The sequence below is a fragment of the Erythrolamprus reginae genome, chromosome 2 (assembly GCF_031021105.1).
Source record: "Erythrolamprus reginae isolate rEryReg1 chromosome 2, rEryReg1.hap1, whole genome shotgun sequence".
In the NCBI taxonomy this organism is placed as follows: domain Eukaryota; kingdom Metazoa; phylum Chordata; class Lepidosauria; order Squamata; family Dipsadidae; genus Erythrolamprus; species Erythrolamprus reginae.
The window spans coordinates 327143999-327162677 of NC_091951.1; the positions used below are offsets into that span (position 1 = coordinate 327143999).

The 18679-nt window shown below is 40.2% G+C and overlaps 2 protein-coding genes across 6 annotated transcripts in view; one reads left to right on the forward strand and one right to left on the reverse strand.

Annotated features, from left to right (window-relative positions):
- The window catches only part of PARP8 (poly(ADP-ribose) polymerase family member 8), a 259356-nt gene extending 241446 nt beyond the window's left edge, over positions 1-17910 (reverse strand). For 2 of the 4 annotated variants that reach the window (XM_070743365.1, XM_070743362.1), the window contains exons 1-3: positions 17821-17910; positions 16648-16749; positions 15544-15598 (exon numbers count right to left, since the gene is read on the reverse strand). In XM_070743365.1, coding sequence (XP_070599466.1) covers positions 15544-15598; positions 16648-16738 — 146 coding nt within the window. In that variant the 5' untranslated portion in view covers positions 16739-16749; positions 17821-17910. Of the gene's footprint in view, positions 1-15543; positions 15599-16647; positions 17430-17486; positions 17785-17820 lie in introns of those variants that run through there. The other 2 variants (XM_070743364.1, XM_070743366.1) reach the window with 2 other exon arrangements.
- EMB (embigin) overlaps positions 17424-18679 on the forward strand; it is a 196198-nt gene continuing 194942 nt past the window's right edge. Inside the window, exon 1 of one of the 2 annotated variants that reach the window (XM_070743368.1) lies at positions 17424-17929. The gene's annotated coding sequence lies outside the window, so the exon portion shown is untranslated. The remainder of the gene's footprint in view (positions 17930-18679) is intronic. The other variant, XM_070743370.1, reaches the window with a different exon arrangement.

The window sequence follows — 18679 nt, forward strand, 5'->3', positions numbered from 1 at the left end:
TCTATAAATACTGGTGGCTGGGTGTGGTTTGATGGCTCAGCAATTGCCTGCTGTGTAGAAACTTCCTGATGAGTCAGTGGGGTAACACCTGGGGTCCTTGATTTAACTGAGGTACGCTGATTAGTTAATGATTGTGGATTAGGGGTGATATCCTGAGTAGTTGGAGCTTGCAGGCTACTTGGTTGTTTTGCAATGTGTGTTCTGAGTCTGGTTTCAGTTTCTATGGCTGGGATACGTTTGTTAATGAGGGCTGGTTTCCAGATGTCTGGTAGGCGGGAGGTATCATCCCGCTTGTTCATATTTTGGGGATGTTTTTCTATTTTGATGGCTCCCATGATTATTCTTTTGCTGTAGTGTTCTGTTTTGGAAATTAATTTAGTACTATCAAAATCAATTTCATGTAGTTTTGAAGTGTTGGAAAAGGGAGGAGGTTTTTTCTTTTTTTTCTTAATGCATTTTTATGCATTAAGAATATACCAAGACCGTCATATATATATAGATATACAATATATAGGTAGGTAGGTAGGTAGGTAGGTAGGCTTTATATTGTATTTATTTCTGTGCAAGCCTATACATACCCACATAAATTTCTGAGGACATACAGAAAAAAAATACAACAGAAAGCAAACCCCGTAAGAAATAATGATACAACCATACTGTAAAATATCAAGAAAATAAAAGATCCTAACAATAAATCCAATAAAAGATACTAACAATAAATCCAATCAAGAGAAGGTGCTGTGAAACAAAAGTCCAGCAAAGAGGGAATAAGCCTTCTCTTCACTGGAGGGCTGCTCCACCATGTTGATTCTGCAATTTAAAAAAACAGTGCCTTTTTTGCCTCAGACCCTAGACTTCCTAACAACGTGAGTTTAATTTGAAGTCAAATATAGAAAGTGGTTCTGAAGCCGAGTTAGGAAGACTTTATAGGTCCAAACTAGCATCTTAAGTTGGACCTGGAAACTACTTGACAATCAGAAATGATCTATGACTTATGACCACAATTGGCACCACAATTTCTCTTTCTAAGCAAAGCAGCTGTTAAATGAGTCACACCCAATTTTACACCGACTTTTTGCCACAATGGTTAAGCAAATCACAGCAGATGGAAAGTGCATCGTGCAATGTTTATGTGAATTCAACTTTCCCTATTGACTTTGCTTATAAGTGATTGGATGACTTCGGGACACTAACGCTGCCACCATAAATACATTCTGTATTTCAAATGCCACAATTCTGATCACAGGACTATGATAAGTTGCTGTTTGTAACTATGAGGATCAGTTCTAAATCACTTTTTTTTTTTTGCTAAATGGACTATATGTTAATGCAGATTCTATCAAACCAGTTGTATTATGTGCTCTTAAAATCAGGAGACCAAAAGTACGCAGGGTGCTGCTTTCTGAACTAATTGCAGTTTCTGAAAATCCTTTTAATGGCAACCCCAATTAGAAATAATTAGAGTAATCCAAAAGGGTGGTAACAAGAGATTGAGTTACAATTGCCAAGTCTTCCTGCTCTAGGTAAAGATGCAACTGGTTCCAGAAGAAGCCTATCCCGATATCACCAAATTGCAGTGCACAATGAAAGACGTTTTTGGGACTGTTCTTAAGATTCAAAGAAGTGCTATAGGGAAAAGATAAATGCAAATACCATTAAGATCTTGTGGGGGGAAATGTCCATTTTATCCACTTGACACCAGACTATATATCTTTAAACCTATATTCAATAGCTTCACCTACTTGTAACTTTTGGCCATAGGTTTTCAGACATGTTATGGATTTCAACTTAAAAGACGGTGTCAATAGCAATAGCAATAAAGACTTATATACCGCTTCACAGTTCTTTACAGCCCTACATAGTTTTATAGTAGGCCTATTGCCCCCCAACAATCTGGGTCCTCATTTTACCCACCTCGGAAGGATGGAAGGTGGAGAGGGGCGGCATACAAATCCAATAAATAAATAACCTTGAACCTGGTAAGATTCAATCAGCCAAATTTCAGGCAGTCAGCAGTCAGTAGAAGTAGCCTGCAGTACTGCACTCTAACCACTGCATCACCGCAGCTCAGTAAATAGGAATTAATCCACTTTCCTATCAATCGTGATGAGACAGTTTTAATCAGGCTGAACATCTTACTTTCTATGAATCTAACTAAAGTTAAGTGCAAACCAAGGATTCACATCAAAGTCACATACCAGCCCATGTTTGTTTTGTAAATATGGGGCATATGTCTTTACATAGTCATCATCATCTATCAAAGCAAAAACATCATTTGTTAATAATGATTTCTTGACATCAAAAGCCTAACTAATTTTCAAGAGGTTATTTTTTCCCCCCAAGACCTGACAGGTGTTAAACTGAAAAGAAGAAAAGCAGGTCCTTCCACCAGACAGGCCTTCAGGGGAAGGTGATGATCTAAAGGTGAAAGTAAAACAAAGTTCACAAACTTTTTCTTACATATAGGAACAGAATCTATATAATTTCAGATTTTTTTTTTCCATCGTTGCTTTTCATACACCTGACAGATTGCTTTTTTGGAACATTGTCAGAAATGAAAACTGAACTGGTTAAATTATTTTGAAATGCTAGAATTTGGTCAAGGGAAAAATAAAATGAAATCCAGAGAACAATTGGTGGCAGAGGAATATACCGTAAGCTTATTTATTTATTCACTTATTAGAAAGATTTAAAGTAGACAAAAGAATTTAAGATTCTGAACATTGTCTTCTGAACATTCTGAACAGTCTTCGGAGAGGGGCGGCATACAAGTCTAATAAATCATCATTATTATTGTTGTTGTTGTTGTAAGACTGAGGTTGAAACGCAACTATGAACAAAAGACAACTATTCAATAGCAAAAACGTATAAACTTTTATTGAAATCTGAAACAGAGACAGAACAAGTGATAGGATATATGATAAGGTGGACAACATTTTTAGATTATAACACAGTTGAAACAATGGAAAAATATGTGGCTGAAAGAATATGTATACTTTGAAAATGATGTCTAACATGTTGATATGTCACGAGACAACTAGTCGAAAATAAATAATGGAAATGTGAACAATATGCAGGTATTATCTTGGTGGATGTGTAGAAAGACTAGAAAATTCTGGATTCAAATACGGTACATACATTGATTCAGAGGAATTTAAACATTAATACTGTATACAATTGAGACTGGGAATTTTTCCTTGGGGATAGATGGGCAAGGAGTTTAAAACAAAATTGTATAAATTTTGTTTGTACAGTATATGATAACAGTAATGAGATTATTGTATGTACAGAGATGGAAAGATTTGACACTATTCATAATAGGGAAATGGTTGGTGAAGATGATGGGAAAGGTTGAGAAAGCTAAATTTACTTATCTGATCAGATAAAACATTGTATCTAAAGCACAGTATCCATTTATTCCAACTAGAAATTATATACATATACATATACACACACACACACACACACATATATATATATATATATATACATATACATATATATATATTTATGTGTAACATATTTTTGCTGAACTGAAAATGAAGGGAGACTAGCATAGATCTATTTTGAGGATTTATACATATAAATTCTGAGGATTTATACATAAAAATAAATTTGTATGCATAAATAAATTTATATGTATACTGTACACATAAATTGACAGACAGATAGGCATTAGCATAGATAGGCATTAACATTCAAATCTCTTGAGGGAATACTTGTCAAAATAATTAAAGAAACACAAAGTGATGGCCAGGACTGATAACAGCATACTGATTTCTGGTATAACCTGAAGGGGCAAATGGAAATGCAAGATTTTTAACATTGGGGGATAGAATTTAGGAAATCTTAGGAAGTCCCTAAGAACATTATCTGGAAACTAGTGATTGGGTACATGCATGCATGCCTTCAAAGTCACGACCGACTCTGTTAGCTGCCTGTACAAGTTGGTGCATATTTCTGGGTACAATTATCAGATTGGTTTGCCCAACATTTTTCCTAGGACCAAAAAGAAATGATTGGCCTAAAGTCACCCAGCTACCTTGATGCATAAAACATGACTCGAACTCCCAGCTTCAAACCTAGAACTTTAACCACTACTGCATACTAAACTAGAGACTAGATGACAATTGGTTGGGCTCCCCAAATCCCTAAAACTTCTAAAAGAATAAAAATCTGCCTATTTTTCTGGTCAAATTTCCCTGCTTGTCTGTGTTTTTTTTATAATATTTCAGTGTGTTATAAAAATAGCCATCATGGTGCAGTGGTTAGAATGCTGTATTAGAGGCTAATTCTGCCAAATGCCAGCAGTTCAATTCTTACAGGCTCAAGACTGACTCAGCCTTTCATCCTTCCAAGGTCGGTAAAATGAGGACCTAGATTGTTGGGGGCAATATGCTGACTCTAAACCATTTAGAGTGAGCTGTAAAACACTATGAACCGTATGTAAGCCTGAGTGCTACTGCTATTGCTGTTCATCTGATAGAATTCGAGAAGCCTAGAAAGATTCCATACTCTTTTGTCCTAATTTGATTGGGCCTAATAAAAGTACAAGGCCAACATTTCTCAACCACAGCAACTTTAAAGATATAGAAACATAGAAACATAGAAGACTGACGGCAGAAAAAGACCTCATGGTCCATCTAGTCTGCCCTTATACTATTTCCTGTGTTTTATCTTACAATGGATATATGATTATCCCAGGCATGTTTAAATTCAGTTACTGTGGATTTACCAACCACGTCTGCTGGAAGTTTGTTCCAAGGATCTACTACTCTTTCAGTAAAATAGTATTTTCTCACGTTGCCTTTGATCTTTCCCCCAACTAACTTCAGATTGTGTTCCCTTGTTCTTGTGTTCACTTTCCTATTAAAAACACTTCCCTCCTGAACCTTATTTAACCCTTTAACATATTTAAATGTTTCGATCATGTCCCCCCTTTTCCTTCTGTCCTCCAGACTATACAGATTGAGTTCATTAAGTCAATCCTGATACGTTTTATACTTAAGACCTTCCACCATTCTTGTAGCCCGTCTTTGGACCCGTTCAATTTTGTCAATATCTTTTTGTAGGTGAGGTCTCCAGAACTGAACACAGTATTCCAAATGTGGTCTCACCAGCGCTCTATATAAGGGGATCACAATCTCCCTCTTCCTGCTTGTTATACCTCTAGCTATGCAGCCAAGCATCCTACTTGCTTTTCCTACCGCCCGACCACACTGCTCACCCATTTTGAGACTGTCAGAAATCACTACCCCTAAATCCTTCTCTTCTGAAGTTTTTGCTAACACAGAACTGCCAATACAATACTCAGATTGAGGATTCCTTTTCCCCAAGTGCATTATATTACATTTGGAAACATTAAACTGCAGTTTCCATTGCTTTGACCATTTATCTAGTAAAGCTAAATCATTTACCATATTACAGACCCCTCCAGGAATATCAACCCTATTGCACACTTTAGAGTCATCGGCAAATAGGCAAACCTTCCCTACCAGACCTTCTCCTATGTCACTCACAAACATATTAAAAAGAATAGGACCCAGAACAGACCCTTGTGGCACACCGCTTGTAACCTGTCTCTGCTCAGAATACTCGCCATTAACAATAACTCTCTGATGTCTACGCTTCAGCCAGCTAGACATCAACCCCCTACCCAGCTGGCCAAGGAATTCTGGGAGTTGAAGTCCACTCAAAGCTGCTGAGGTTACAAAATACTGTACCTAAGCAAAGCAATGTTTGTAGTTTTGCTCTGTCACCCCAACAATTCAACCTCTTACTCCTGCAATAATAAAAATGCATGTTTTGCAAATAATTCCTTCTTCTTTTTTCCTGGAATGATACACCATTAGAATGATAACAAAGTTCTAATTCTATGCAGAAGAATAACTCTTAATATCACTGTTGGTTATGCACAGATGCTGACCTTCTCTCCAAGAGATAAGCATACATCCGAAGATAGAGAGGCTTACAAAATGACAGCAATGTGAAATGCAACAATATAGAGCAGCCACTCAGGTCAATAAAAATATCAAGAGAAAAATGAAAGTGTGCAAAATTAATAGTGCACATTTCCAGCATTTTTCTATACAAATATAGATAGACCGAAATAATATATGGAGCTATGACATGTCTGATAAAACTGCTTACTCCATTGAAAATTATAGTATGAGGGTCACCCAAAAAATAATGCACCACTTTTTTTTTCTTCAACAATTATTTATTGAACACAATGAAACTTACAAACAAGAAAGAATAATGTTTCTTCTACACTCCCTATTTTCCACTTTCTATGGCCTTTCTCCAGCGAGACACAAGGGCCTATATGCCCTGTTGGTACCACTCCTTGATCTAATGGCCTCACCCTCTGTTCTTCTGTTCTATATTATTATATATATATAATATTATTTTACTGAAAGAGTAGTAGATCCTTGGAACAAACTTCCAGCAGATGTGATAGATAAATCCACAGTAACTGAATTTAAACATGCCTGGGATAAACATATATCCATCCTAAGATAAAATACAGAAAATAGTATAAGGGCAGACTAGATGGACCATGAGGTCTTTTTCTGCCGTCAGACTTCTATGTTTCTATTCTTCTAATGGCTCACCCTCTGTGTCCAGCGACTAACCATACTTCTGTCAATTGCAGATTCTCCATAAACTGTACACAAACGTTTGTGAATGTTCCCAATATTTTCCTTCTGTGCAGTGAGAAATTCAATGACGACACGCTGCTTGTAACGTACATCACTTACAGACACCATTTCAAAACACTGCTGCAGCTATGCTATCTGTCTGAAGAAAGGCAAAATTTACACACTCCTGAGAATTCAAATAATGTAAATGTAAAGTGGTGCATTACTTTCTGGGCAACCCTCATATTATTTCTATTGGTTAAAAAGCAGTCTTCAAGTCAAACCTGACTTCTTTAATACTTGATTAGAATTTTTCTATACTATAATAGCATCCAAATTAAAAGAGTAAATATATAGAGAGAGATAAATTAAAAGAATAAGAAAAAAACAGAATTATAGTTTGTGCTCTTCTTTCTATCAAGTTATTGCCTTCCCACTTCGCCTTTAATCCTTTTTAATCCCCCAATCTATAAATCATCAATTCATTTTTTTCTTCTTTGAACAAAACTATATAAAATTTTCAGGCTTTTATAAATGTGTTTTTCATTTTGTTTTAACTTGGGCCAAAAGAAGCTTGACTTCTGATGACTTCATTGAGACATCCATAGAGTTTTTTTCAGCAAGCCATACAAAAATGGTTTCCCATTGTTTTCTTCTGTGGTGAGTTTTTTGACTCCCTAATCCACTGTTTTTCAACCAGTGTGCCGCGGCACACTAGTGTGCCGTGAGACATGGTCAGGTGTGCTGCGAAGCTCAGGGAGAGAAAGAAAGAGAGAAAGAAAGAAAGAGAGAAAGAAAGAAATAGAGAGAGACAGAGAGAAAGCAAGAGAGAGAAAGAAAGCAAGAGAAAGAGAGAAAGAGAGAGAGAAAAAGAAAAGAGAGAGAGAGAAAGCAAGACAGAAAGAGAACAAGAGAGAGAAAGAGAGGGAGGAAAGGTGGGAGGAAGACATAGAGGGAGGGAGGGAGAAAGAGAGCAAAAAAGAGGAAGGAAGAGAGAAAGAGGGATGGAGAGAGAAAAAAAAGAAGAAGGGAAAGAGGGAGGGAAAGAGAAATAGAGTGAAAGGGAGGAAGAGAGAGAAAAAAAAATTGTCCAAACTTTTTTGAGCCAACACCCCCCCCCCCCCCCCGCCCACTCAATGTGCCCCAGGGTTTTGTAAATGTAAAAAATGTGCAGTGGCTCAAAAAAGGTTGAAAATCACTGCCCTAGTCTACATTTCCGCTCTGGTATGGTCCACTGATCTCTTAACCTGCTGATATGGAGGTCTTCAGACTTAGCAACTTTCCAGAAATTGAAGCCCACAAGTCTTAAAGTTGCCAAGTGTGAAGACCTCTATGCTAATATATTAGTAAGAGACTTGTTAGAACTTAGGCTGCTTTTAAAATCATAAACCACTGTCAGCATTCTCAGCACCTACCCAGTTCATATATTATCATTCTCCATGCAAACATATCTTAGAAAAATGCTCACACGGGAGCAAATTACAGAAGTGATGCAACTGCAATATAGTGATTGACTAAGGATGTAAGCAGAAAAGTTCTCTGCTCAAGTCTCATTAGAATCAAGAATTAATTACATAGTCATAGTCAAGTTAGAGCCTCCTCTTGGGTTTAGTTTCCTATCTCCACCATGAGGTTAATCTATTTTACCAAACTGAAAATGAATCAAGGAAGGTAGATATATAGATAGGGGGAGTACTGTACTATAAATTCTCAAAAAGTGCACAAACATTAAATTATAATATTTATCTATGTGAATTCTGAAGTTGCTTTGATTTGATGGACAAATGTCTTTGCCTATTAAACATGAAAGGAATTAAATTCTAATTTTTTAACTATCAGGACTAAGAACCAACTTTTCTCTGCAACCAACTCCCCCGGGAGATTAGAATTGCCCCCACCCTCCCTGTCTTTCGTAAACTACTCAAGACTCATTTATACCGCCAGGCATGGGGGATTTGAGATATTCCTTCCCCTAGGCCATTACAAGTTATGCATGGTATGTTTGTCTGTATGTTTGGTTTTATAATAAGGGTTTTTAGTTGTTTTATTATTGGATTGTCACATGCTGTTTTTATTATTGTTGTTAGCCGCCCCAAGTCTATGGAGAGTGGCGGCATACAAATCCAATAGATTATTATTATTATTATTATTATTATTATTATTATTATTATTATTATTATTTTCCCTTGAAATGGTACAAGGTTTCCTGCTTGAGCAGGGGATTGGACTACACAACCTCCAAGTTCCCTTGAAACTCTATTATTCTATTACTTTGTACATCTAAAACAAGAACACTAGAAGGTAATCCAATTCTTAGGATTCTATAGATCCATTGAAAATTTTGAAGATTTTTGATTTTAATAATCATACTATTAAAAGGTTATTAACTCCTGGTCGAGAGTTTCTATGAAGCATCTTTGCATGATTGTCGAGAAAGCAAAATTCACTAACTTCTCTACTTACAATAGCTAGTTGTAAATGTGGCTTAAAATTAGTTTGTTTGGGTTTTTGTGTGTGTAGAACTACAATACTTGAGCTACTAGGTCAAACTATCAAATTGAACTTTTTAACACAAAAGCTAATTTATTTTTCATTGAATAAACACTTTTTAATCCTATATTGCATTTACATTAAGCTATCTACACACACACACACACACACACACACAGGCTAATCTATACTGTTTCACCTGAATTAAGCATATTAACTCACTACTTACTCCTTATTGCTACTGAATGAAGGCAGGAGGAAACATGTTTGAATTAAAGCTTCAGCTTTATTTACTGAATGAATATACAAAAAGCATACTTAACAATCCAAAATCACACTGGGCTATCTTCTGCCTCACAACCTTCACTAAATCTTGCAGGAAGTTGTTATTAAATGTTACTATTTTTGTTGCTGAAGGGGAAAATAATCAAACACATAACTGTTTAAATAAATACAGTATAAGTAAAAAGAAAGGGAAACGGAAAGTGCCAGCCCAGACACAGCTACAAATGGAGACATAACATAATGAATAAACATTTTCCAATCTTGACTTCAACTTTGCAAATCAAGTCTTATACCACCTCCATATTGACACTAGGTAAAGCCCAAGATTTGATTTGGGCTTTTAAACATCCACTCCCATTGAAGAGTGTCAACAGAGGTTTGGGGCCTCTACTAGGTATGGTTTCTCAAATTGTAGGGCGGGGGCCCTGGGGGGAGCACGGAGGGGTGCTGCATGACACCGGGGAACATGCATTTTTTTTTGGCACAGGGAGTAGGGGGTTTTTTGCACCAAACAATAGAACACAGCAAGAGATATGAAGTAGATAACAAACCCTTAAGAGACACCACGGAAAAATATTTTTTAACAGGGATGGAAAAAAAGGGGAAGAGAGACAGAGATAATGAGACAAAGGCAAGTCTCCCAAAAGCTAAGAAAAGAACATAAGAGCAATGCTGAACCGGCCCAAAGCCCGTCGAGTCCAGCATTCTGTGTCACAGTGTGGCCCATCAATTGTACATGGGGAACTTGAGCAGAAAGAGAAGGCAAAACCTTCCCTTTCCCTTGACCCCCAACAAATGGTACCCAAGGGAATCCTGCCTGCCTCAAGCAACATAGAGGCGGCACTTGGTGTTTACAACAGCTTCCTCAGTGAGGGTTCAAAGTTACAGAGGCCCTGAGAAAAAGTGACTCGACCATTTTTCACACTTGTGACAATCACAACATCCCCATGGTCATGTGATTCACATTTGTATGCTTGACAACTCACTCACATTTATCATGGCTGCATGAAGCAAAAGTCAAGGGGGAAATCTGATTTTCTTAACAACTGTGTTACTAATTTAACAACAGCAGTGTGGCGGGAAAAGTCATAAAATGGAGAAAAGCTCACTTAACAAATTTCTCTTTGCAATATAAATTTTGAGCTCCATTGTGGTATATATGTGTATATGTATGTGTATGTATGTGTGTGTGTGTGTGTTGGTTATGACCTATAAAGCCCTTCATGGCATTGGACCAGAATATCTCCGGGACCGCCTTCTGCCGCACGAATCCCAGTGACCGGTTAGGTCCCACAGAGTTGGACTTCTCCAGGTCCCGTCGACTAAACAATGTCCTTTGGTGGGACCCAGGGGAAGAGCCTTCTCTATGGCGGCCCCGGTCCTCTGGAACCAGCTCCTCCCAGAGATTAGAACTGCCCCCACCCTCCTTGCCTTTCGTAAACTCCTTAAAACCCACCTCTGCCTTCAGGCATGAGGGAATTGAGACATCTCCCCCGGGCCTATACAGTTTATGCATGGTATGTTTGTGTGAATGTTTGCTTTTTAATAAGGGTTTTTTAGTTATTTTTAAATTACCGTATTTTTCGCTCCATAAGACGCAGTTTTTTTCCTCCCAAAGTAGGATTAAAAAATCAGCCCCGTCTAATGGAGCGAAGATGCAGGCAGGGAGTGGGGGGAGGCGCTGGAGCAGAGGGGGGCGGCGATATACAGAAGAACCTCGACATACGAATTTAATTGGTTCCGGAAGGAGGCTCGTGAGTCAAAAAGCTCGTATGTCGAAACATTGTTTCCCATAGGAAACAATGGAAAAGCAATTAATGCGTGCAAGCTGGATACTACAGTACTGGCAGTGAACTGGAGCAGCAGCTCCGCCTGCGTCCCGGGAAAGCGGCCGCCCGGGCCGAGTGGATGGAAGGAGCCTGGCGGCGGGCGGGGCTTGGCGGCGGGTGGGACGCGCGAGGGAGGGAGCGATCCGGCGTGTCGGGCTGCCCGGGAAGGCGAGCGGTGCGCGGTAGGCGCGGGGACGGGGACAGGGGGGGGAATCGTCTGAACGCAGTTCCGAGTTGGGGTTCGGGGGGGTGCTGGAAAGCCCCCCAGGCCAGCTGTGATCTTTTAAAACAGCCGCGCCGCTTCTCAGCTGACTCCTGAAGCGCGGAAGTTCGCTTTTGGCTTCAGGAGTCAGCTGGGAAGCGGCGCGGCTGTTTTAAAAGATCGCAGCCGGCCTGGGGGGCTTCCCAGCACCCCCCGAACCCGCTTCCCAGCTGACTCCTGAAGCCGAACGCGGAAGTTCGCCTTTGGCGTTTGGCTTCAGGAGACAGCTGGGAAGCGGCACGGCTGTTTTAAAAGATCGCAGCCGGCCTGGGGGGCTTCCCAGCACCCCCCTGAACCTCTAAAATCTAGGTGCGTCTTATCAGCAGGTGCGTCTTATAGAGCGAAAAATACGGTATTAGATTTGTTGTACATTGTTTTATTGTTGTTGTGAGCTGCCCTGAGTTTGCGGAGAGGGGCGGCATACAAATCTAATAAATAATAATAATAATCCATGTCAAGAGGAAATATGAAGAAATGTATGTAGTGCTTGGTTTCACTGTGACTATGGTGGGAGATGAGGAAAGACTGGTATGTTTACTGTGTCCAAAAATGTTGGCAGCGAACAGCATGAAGCCAAATAAATTAAGGCATCACTTAAATACATTACACCCCAATCATACTGATAAACCGCTTGAGTTTTTTCAGCGAAAATGTTCTGGATATTGCAGTGATCCTGGTGGAGAGTTGGGGGCATGCGAAATGTTTAAACTGGGGGGGGAGCTAACAGAAAATAATTGAGAAGCACTGGTTTAATTCAAGAATTGTCCCATCTTCTGAGGAAATATTTCTGCAAAGCTAATTGAACAACTTGTCAAGCCCTTTGGTGATGCCCCTTCCTGACATACAATGTAGATGGTTTTGAAGGAAATGTAAATGGAAGTTAGGTCAATAACTGGTCAGAAGAGCCCGAGCTCAGTGGTAAATCAGCCACCTTGTCTTTACAAGCCCCTGCATTCAAAATTTGGTATTTAAAGTTTAAACAAAGAGGTAGCAGGAAATGAAGGGATATTACCTATCTGTCCATCTATTTTATTTTTGACTGTTGTTGAAATTGCATGCAGTTATCCAGTCATAAAAATAAATATTATCAATTAGATAGGTAATATCCCTTCATTTCCTGCTACCTGGACAAACAGGTACATCTAAGACAATGTCTTATATAGCACTGTACTTCCCTGTATTCAAAGTGCTATAGCTCGAAAAGATAAAATTGGAATTAAGGCTGCTAAGAGAATCTCTTAAATAAAGAGTGTTTAAATAATTATTCATGGACAAAGAAAGTCTTATGGTGCATTGGCCTTATATCCCCAGACAGTGAAACTTTATTTTAAAAAAATACAACATTTATTTTGCTGTTTGAGGATATTCATATATAAGTGTGTGCACACACAGCCATACATATATTCATGTGTATGGCAAAGAGCTTTCAATATTTTATATACAAAAGCAATAAACCATAATAATATGTCCCTTGTGGGAAAAGAGATGATGGATTTGCTTGCCCTAAAGCAATCTGAGGTATAGAAAATCAGGTATAGAAGGTATACCTATTTTATGCTTTCTATAGAAGATATGGAATATTCCTTCTATAGAAGATATAGAATATAAAAAATTCAAGATCATTACCTTCCTTGAAGCTCAATGGGAGAAATTGGATAATTTTTAGTGCCTTGTGACTAGTTTAGTTAAACAGGTTTTATGACTCTTCTTCTGATTTCCCAATTTCCCATTTTTGGTGCAGGTTATCTCTATAATTGAGGTTCAACTTCAGCTACCTTGCAGTATCATTGAAACACATAGTATACAAAAGATCTTTGAAGAAAAGTTTAGATATAAATTCGATAAGCAAATTCTTCTATGTTTTGTTTTGCTTTAAAGCATATTTAAATGCCATCCAAAAAGAAAACACAGGAGTACTGGCCTTGGACAAATATTGGAAACTCATCTGCATCAGCCCTACCACTGCTACAAGAGTAATCAGCACTTATCTGAAAGATAAGATAGCCTCTAGGCAAATTGCAGAAATGTCTTCTGGCAAGCTACCCCATACAGTGAACTGATAACTCCTCAATTACCACATGAGTTCAATAGCTCAGTGACTGAACTGTTAGAAAGAAAAGCAACATTACAGCAGTATTGCTAAGCATAGTTTATGCAAAGCTCCATAAACATGTTCTAGTACAGGCCCAGCTGTTCCCATGTTGCCTACACAATAGATGAAACAGATAGGAAGTCTAATTCTGAAGTTGATGGATTTGGGTAAAAAAACACAACTATTGTTTTAAACAATCAGCAAGTCAAAACTAATCTCATCTACTGTCTGGTCAGTTCTAGGCTACGGATTAAATAAAGAATTCCCTCAATGTTTCATAACAAAGTCAGCTTCTGACTCACAAGGAGAAGGAATGTCTTTGACCAAACTACCCTTCTGAATCCAAGATTCAAATGTACATCCATTTGGAAATCTCAGAAGCAGGCTGGTACTACCGTACTCTATGCAAAATTAGGTGCATTGCTCTATTAAACCTATTAAGCCACTTAGGAAATGGACGACATACAAATTAAACAAATAAATAAACACACACACACAATGGATTTAAGTAGATCTTAATTCCGCATAAAACTGAAATATGGAAGGGACTAGAAGTATCAGCTGGTGCATGAACATAGATGTGCCTGGAATATACAGCAGATAGGCCAAGTAGAAGAGATTGCACAGATAATAAACCTTTGGTTCAGAAGTGGGTTCCTACCAGTTCTAACCAGCTTTTTAGAATTGTTAGTAAACTAGTGATGATGGTCTGTGGGTGCTGCCATCTGCTTTTTTCCTTCTGCGCATGCACAGAAACATGGTTTTCGGCACCCACACGGCACAGGAGGAAGCAAACCAGTGGCGAGGTAAGCTAGAACCCACCCCTGCTCCAGTTGCTCAAATGCAACTACATTATAGGAGGAGGGCTGAAAATTTTAACCAAGAGGTAGTATATATATAAAAAAACACCATAAACTTTTTTTTTCCAACCAGAGCACTGTTACAAAAAATCCTGACCTCTGCTCTTGTTCCAACTGTAAAAGATAAAAGACCTGTAAATATTTTAGCTGGAAAAAGAGCTGAGGATAGTAATGTGGTTGTAAACATTTCCTTCTAGAATATTTCTCTTAAACAATCATGGCCCTAAGCTAGCACATCATCTTTTTTCAACACAATGGATACAGATAGTAGGGACTATAATAGAACAAAAATAATTTCCAAAATGTTCTAGATATTTCACGTAGTTCTATCTAAGGCAAAATAATATCAACATAAAGAACAACCATTTAAATGTTTAAAATTCTAATATGTTGAGTTATTTGAGTAATAAACCACTGCCATTAAAAAAAAACCTCTATAAATCACAGAAATGTATCAGAAATGAATATTTGTGTGATGCGGCAAAGTTCTAAAACCATTTCCATTTTTTAAAAAAACTATGAAATTTCATCAGGATTTGGTTCCTGTAGCAAGACTTGTTATATGTGCTATAAACATCACGGATTCTATTTTTAATGGCAAATAGTTGTTTTATTGACAAAGAATAAGCAAACAAGTCCACATACTACACCTCCTTTTTCCACTGTGCAGTACTGTTGACATAGATATCAAATTCCATGACTGGCTGCATTCAAATATTGTCTGTCCTGTTTCTGCTCTGTATCACACACCTCCCTTACAGGAATTTTCTTTTCATACCCCTGTTCCTCTACCACTTACCCTTTGCACACATCAAACATAATGCCTAAAGTCTGCAGACTGGAAAGAGACAAAGAGGAGGAAGTGCAGAATCAATGAACCTCTGATGACTAATAATCACCCTATAGAACACCTGCTCCAGGCCAATATATCTTTGGGGAAAAAAGCCTCAAGGCATCACTATTTCAAAGTATAGGCTACCTTCCACGGGAGGGACAGCTGAGAGCACCAGTCTCAACTTACTAACCAGCTTTTGTATCACCAGCCAGTGAAAAGAAATCCAACTGTTGTAAAGGGAATTCATACCTTTTGCATCCTCCAAGGTAGGTGAAGGTAAAAGTGGAATCTGCGTATCTGAAATCTGGAATACAAAAAGAGATGTGTTGTTATTGATCAATCTGGCTTGTTTCCCACATCTGCCTTGCCTGTCTGTTCACCTCCCAACACCCTCCGCTCCCTCCCCAGTATGGCACACATACATATATAGCATCGGAGATTAATTCAAGCCCAGGAAAATAAAAATAGCAACCACCATCATCATAATGTAAGGGAGGAGGACCACCCCAGCCTACCCCTCCCTGCAACAAGTGCTCCAGTGCTATGGCAACAACAAGGATTTCCATGATCGGTGGAGGCAACAGGCAGTAGCAATACAAACTGCTCAAGGCAAACCAAACAGTATCAGAAATTATCTGAGGACAGTAGCAAGCCCAAATATTGAAGCTATGAAATAAGGAGCCAGAGGGAGAGGGAGGGAAGGAGATAAAATATGATAAAGATAGGGATATATGTGCATCCTTTCACTAAGCCCACCCAAGAAGGTATACTTTTGACCAACACCTTGCCAGGCATGAAAAAATATTATTATTATTATTATTATTATTATTATTATTATTATTATTATTATTATTATTATTATTATTATTATTAATTAGATTTGTATGCTGCCCCTCTCCGAAGACTCGGAGCGGCTATTATTACGGACAGATCCCAGTTTATCATTCAAGGCAAAGGTTTCAAAAACATGGGAGGGAAACCAGGTGCGTGAGAAAAAAAAGAAGGGTGAGATGGATGGTAGCTTATTCCTTAAAGGCAAACCAAGACCCAATCTAACTAGCAATTAATTCACTGAGCCGACATCCAACCGTCCTCCCCCCCCCAATTAAGTGCCACAATAGCTACTTTATCTACGATGAGTGAAGAAGGGGGGGTCGTCACATGCTTTGAGAAGACCCAAGAAGGAAACGCCAAAGGATTCTCTCCCACCCCGAGTTTTTCTACCTTCCCATCAACACGTTTGGAGCCAACTCCAGCCCTGGAGAGAAAAAAAGCGCCCGAAAGCAACTGAGTCGGGATAGGAAGGGGGGTGAGGAAGAATTGGAAAAAAAAGACCAAGCTGGGAAAACTCACCTGCAAACAGGCAGTCCTTTTCCGCCTTGCACTTTTGGATCACTATGTCAATATCCTTCTGAATCCTCTCTTGCCTTGAACACATCCCCATGAACTGAATCCCTGGGGGAAGGAAAAATTAAAAATAAAAATAAAAAAGGGGGGAGGGAGAAAACCGCCTTCGGGATTTCCTCCGCTCGGGCTTTCTTCTCCTCCTTTATTATTGGCTCGTTTCCTTCGCTTTCCTTTTCGGTGGGAGAAAGAAAGGAAAATGGTTCAAAAATGGAACCCTTCCAGGAAGACCGAGGGCTTAATAAGAAAAGAAGGCAAGCTCTCTCTTTGCTGGGCGCGCGTGGAATCCGGGGGGGAATCGGCGTTGCATGCCCAGATGTGCTCGCCCAGATGTGGATGCCAGTTCGGGCAGTAAGATGCCAGAAGGGGGTCCAGCAGTGGCTTGGGCTGGCTGGCGGGCGGGCGAGCGGCGCTGGCTTGAGCAAGGGAAGCAGCCCGGCGACGGAGCTCCAACCCAGCGTCTCTTTGGCTCTCCTGTTCCCCCTCCGCCACCGCTGGGCTACTGGAGTGACGGGGGGAGAGAGGAGATCAGGAGGCGGCGGCGGCGGCGTATCACAACAGCCCCAGCGGCAGCTCCAGGCAGGCAGAGAGAGAGAGAGAGAAGCCAGCCAGCGAGCGAGCAAGTCACTCCGCCGCGCGCGCTCACGCACACAAACACACACACACACAAGCGCGCATACAGGGGCAGCTCCCCGAGAGGCCGACACTTCTGCAGCGACGCCAAGCCGCAAACCCCTCCCCTAGCCGCCGCCGCTCCCAGCCCAGACAACTCCGCCTGCTACGCGTACTGTTGCTTTTCCGCCCAGGGAGTCCGGAGCGGACGCCGGGGCGCGCTTTCCCTTCCCCTTTCGCGCAGCTCCTTTTGGGCTTCTCCGTCCACACGAAGGGGTCAGCCGGTTAATGGCTGAGTGGCCTCCGGCGTGAAGGGCGTGAGGGAGAATTCGTGAGGCTCTTTCGAGGACGCGCCGGCCCTCTCGTTGCCCCTTTCGGGGCTGAGAAATTAGGCCTGCGTGAGGTGGGGAGGGGGGGGGACAGAAAACCTGAGGCGAGACCGCCGCAGGGAAAGCGCTGCACACGGGCGCACAGCCCCCCACGCGCCCTTCCCTCACGCCGGCTACTCACGGGCGCTTCCCGGCGACGCTTTCCCCTCCCTGCTTCTGTTCTGCTTCGTAGATTTGGCACGCCGGCCGTTCGCTGAGAGTGTCGCTGATAGCGACCGAGTCTTAAAAAGGTTAATGTTAATTCGATGGTTTAAGGCTGAGGGGTGGGGAGAAAAGCGGGCCTTTTTTTTTTTTTTGGCCTTGGTCTTCTCTCACCCGTGGTCTCAGCCTGTCCCAACTTTGCAGGGTCGTCTAAGGCTAAATTCCTCCTTTGCAAGGTGGACGAAGAGCCGATGAAATGCTCAACAAAATGGGAGAACATTTCGGTATTATATTGGGAGTCTTCAACTTACAGCCTGAGTCAATTGAGAAGGGCAGCATCGAAATATAGATAGGTAGTAGGTAGGTAGGTAGGTAGATGGGTGGATGGATAGATAGATACATACATGCATGCATACATACATAGATACACACACATACATAGATATATTCACTGGTACAAGTATGTAGGTCTTGGTATATTCGGGTTTCTTTCTTGTCAAGTGGGACCTCCACGAAACATCACCAGGAATCTCTGAAACTTACAGAGAAATAAACCCGAATATACCAAGACCTACATATATACTGCTCAAAAAAATAAAGGGAACACTCAACACATTCTAGATTTGAATGGATAAAATATTCTCATTGAATACTTCATTTGCACAACTATACCATTTGCACAACAGCATGTGAAATTGACTGTCAATCAGTGTTGCTTCCCAAATGGACAGTTTGATTTCGCAGAAGTTTCATTTACTTGAAGTTATACAGTATTCCGTTTTTTAAGTGTTCCCTTTATTTTTTTTGAGCAGTGTATATATAAAGGGAGCAGTGAGTTC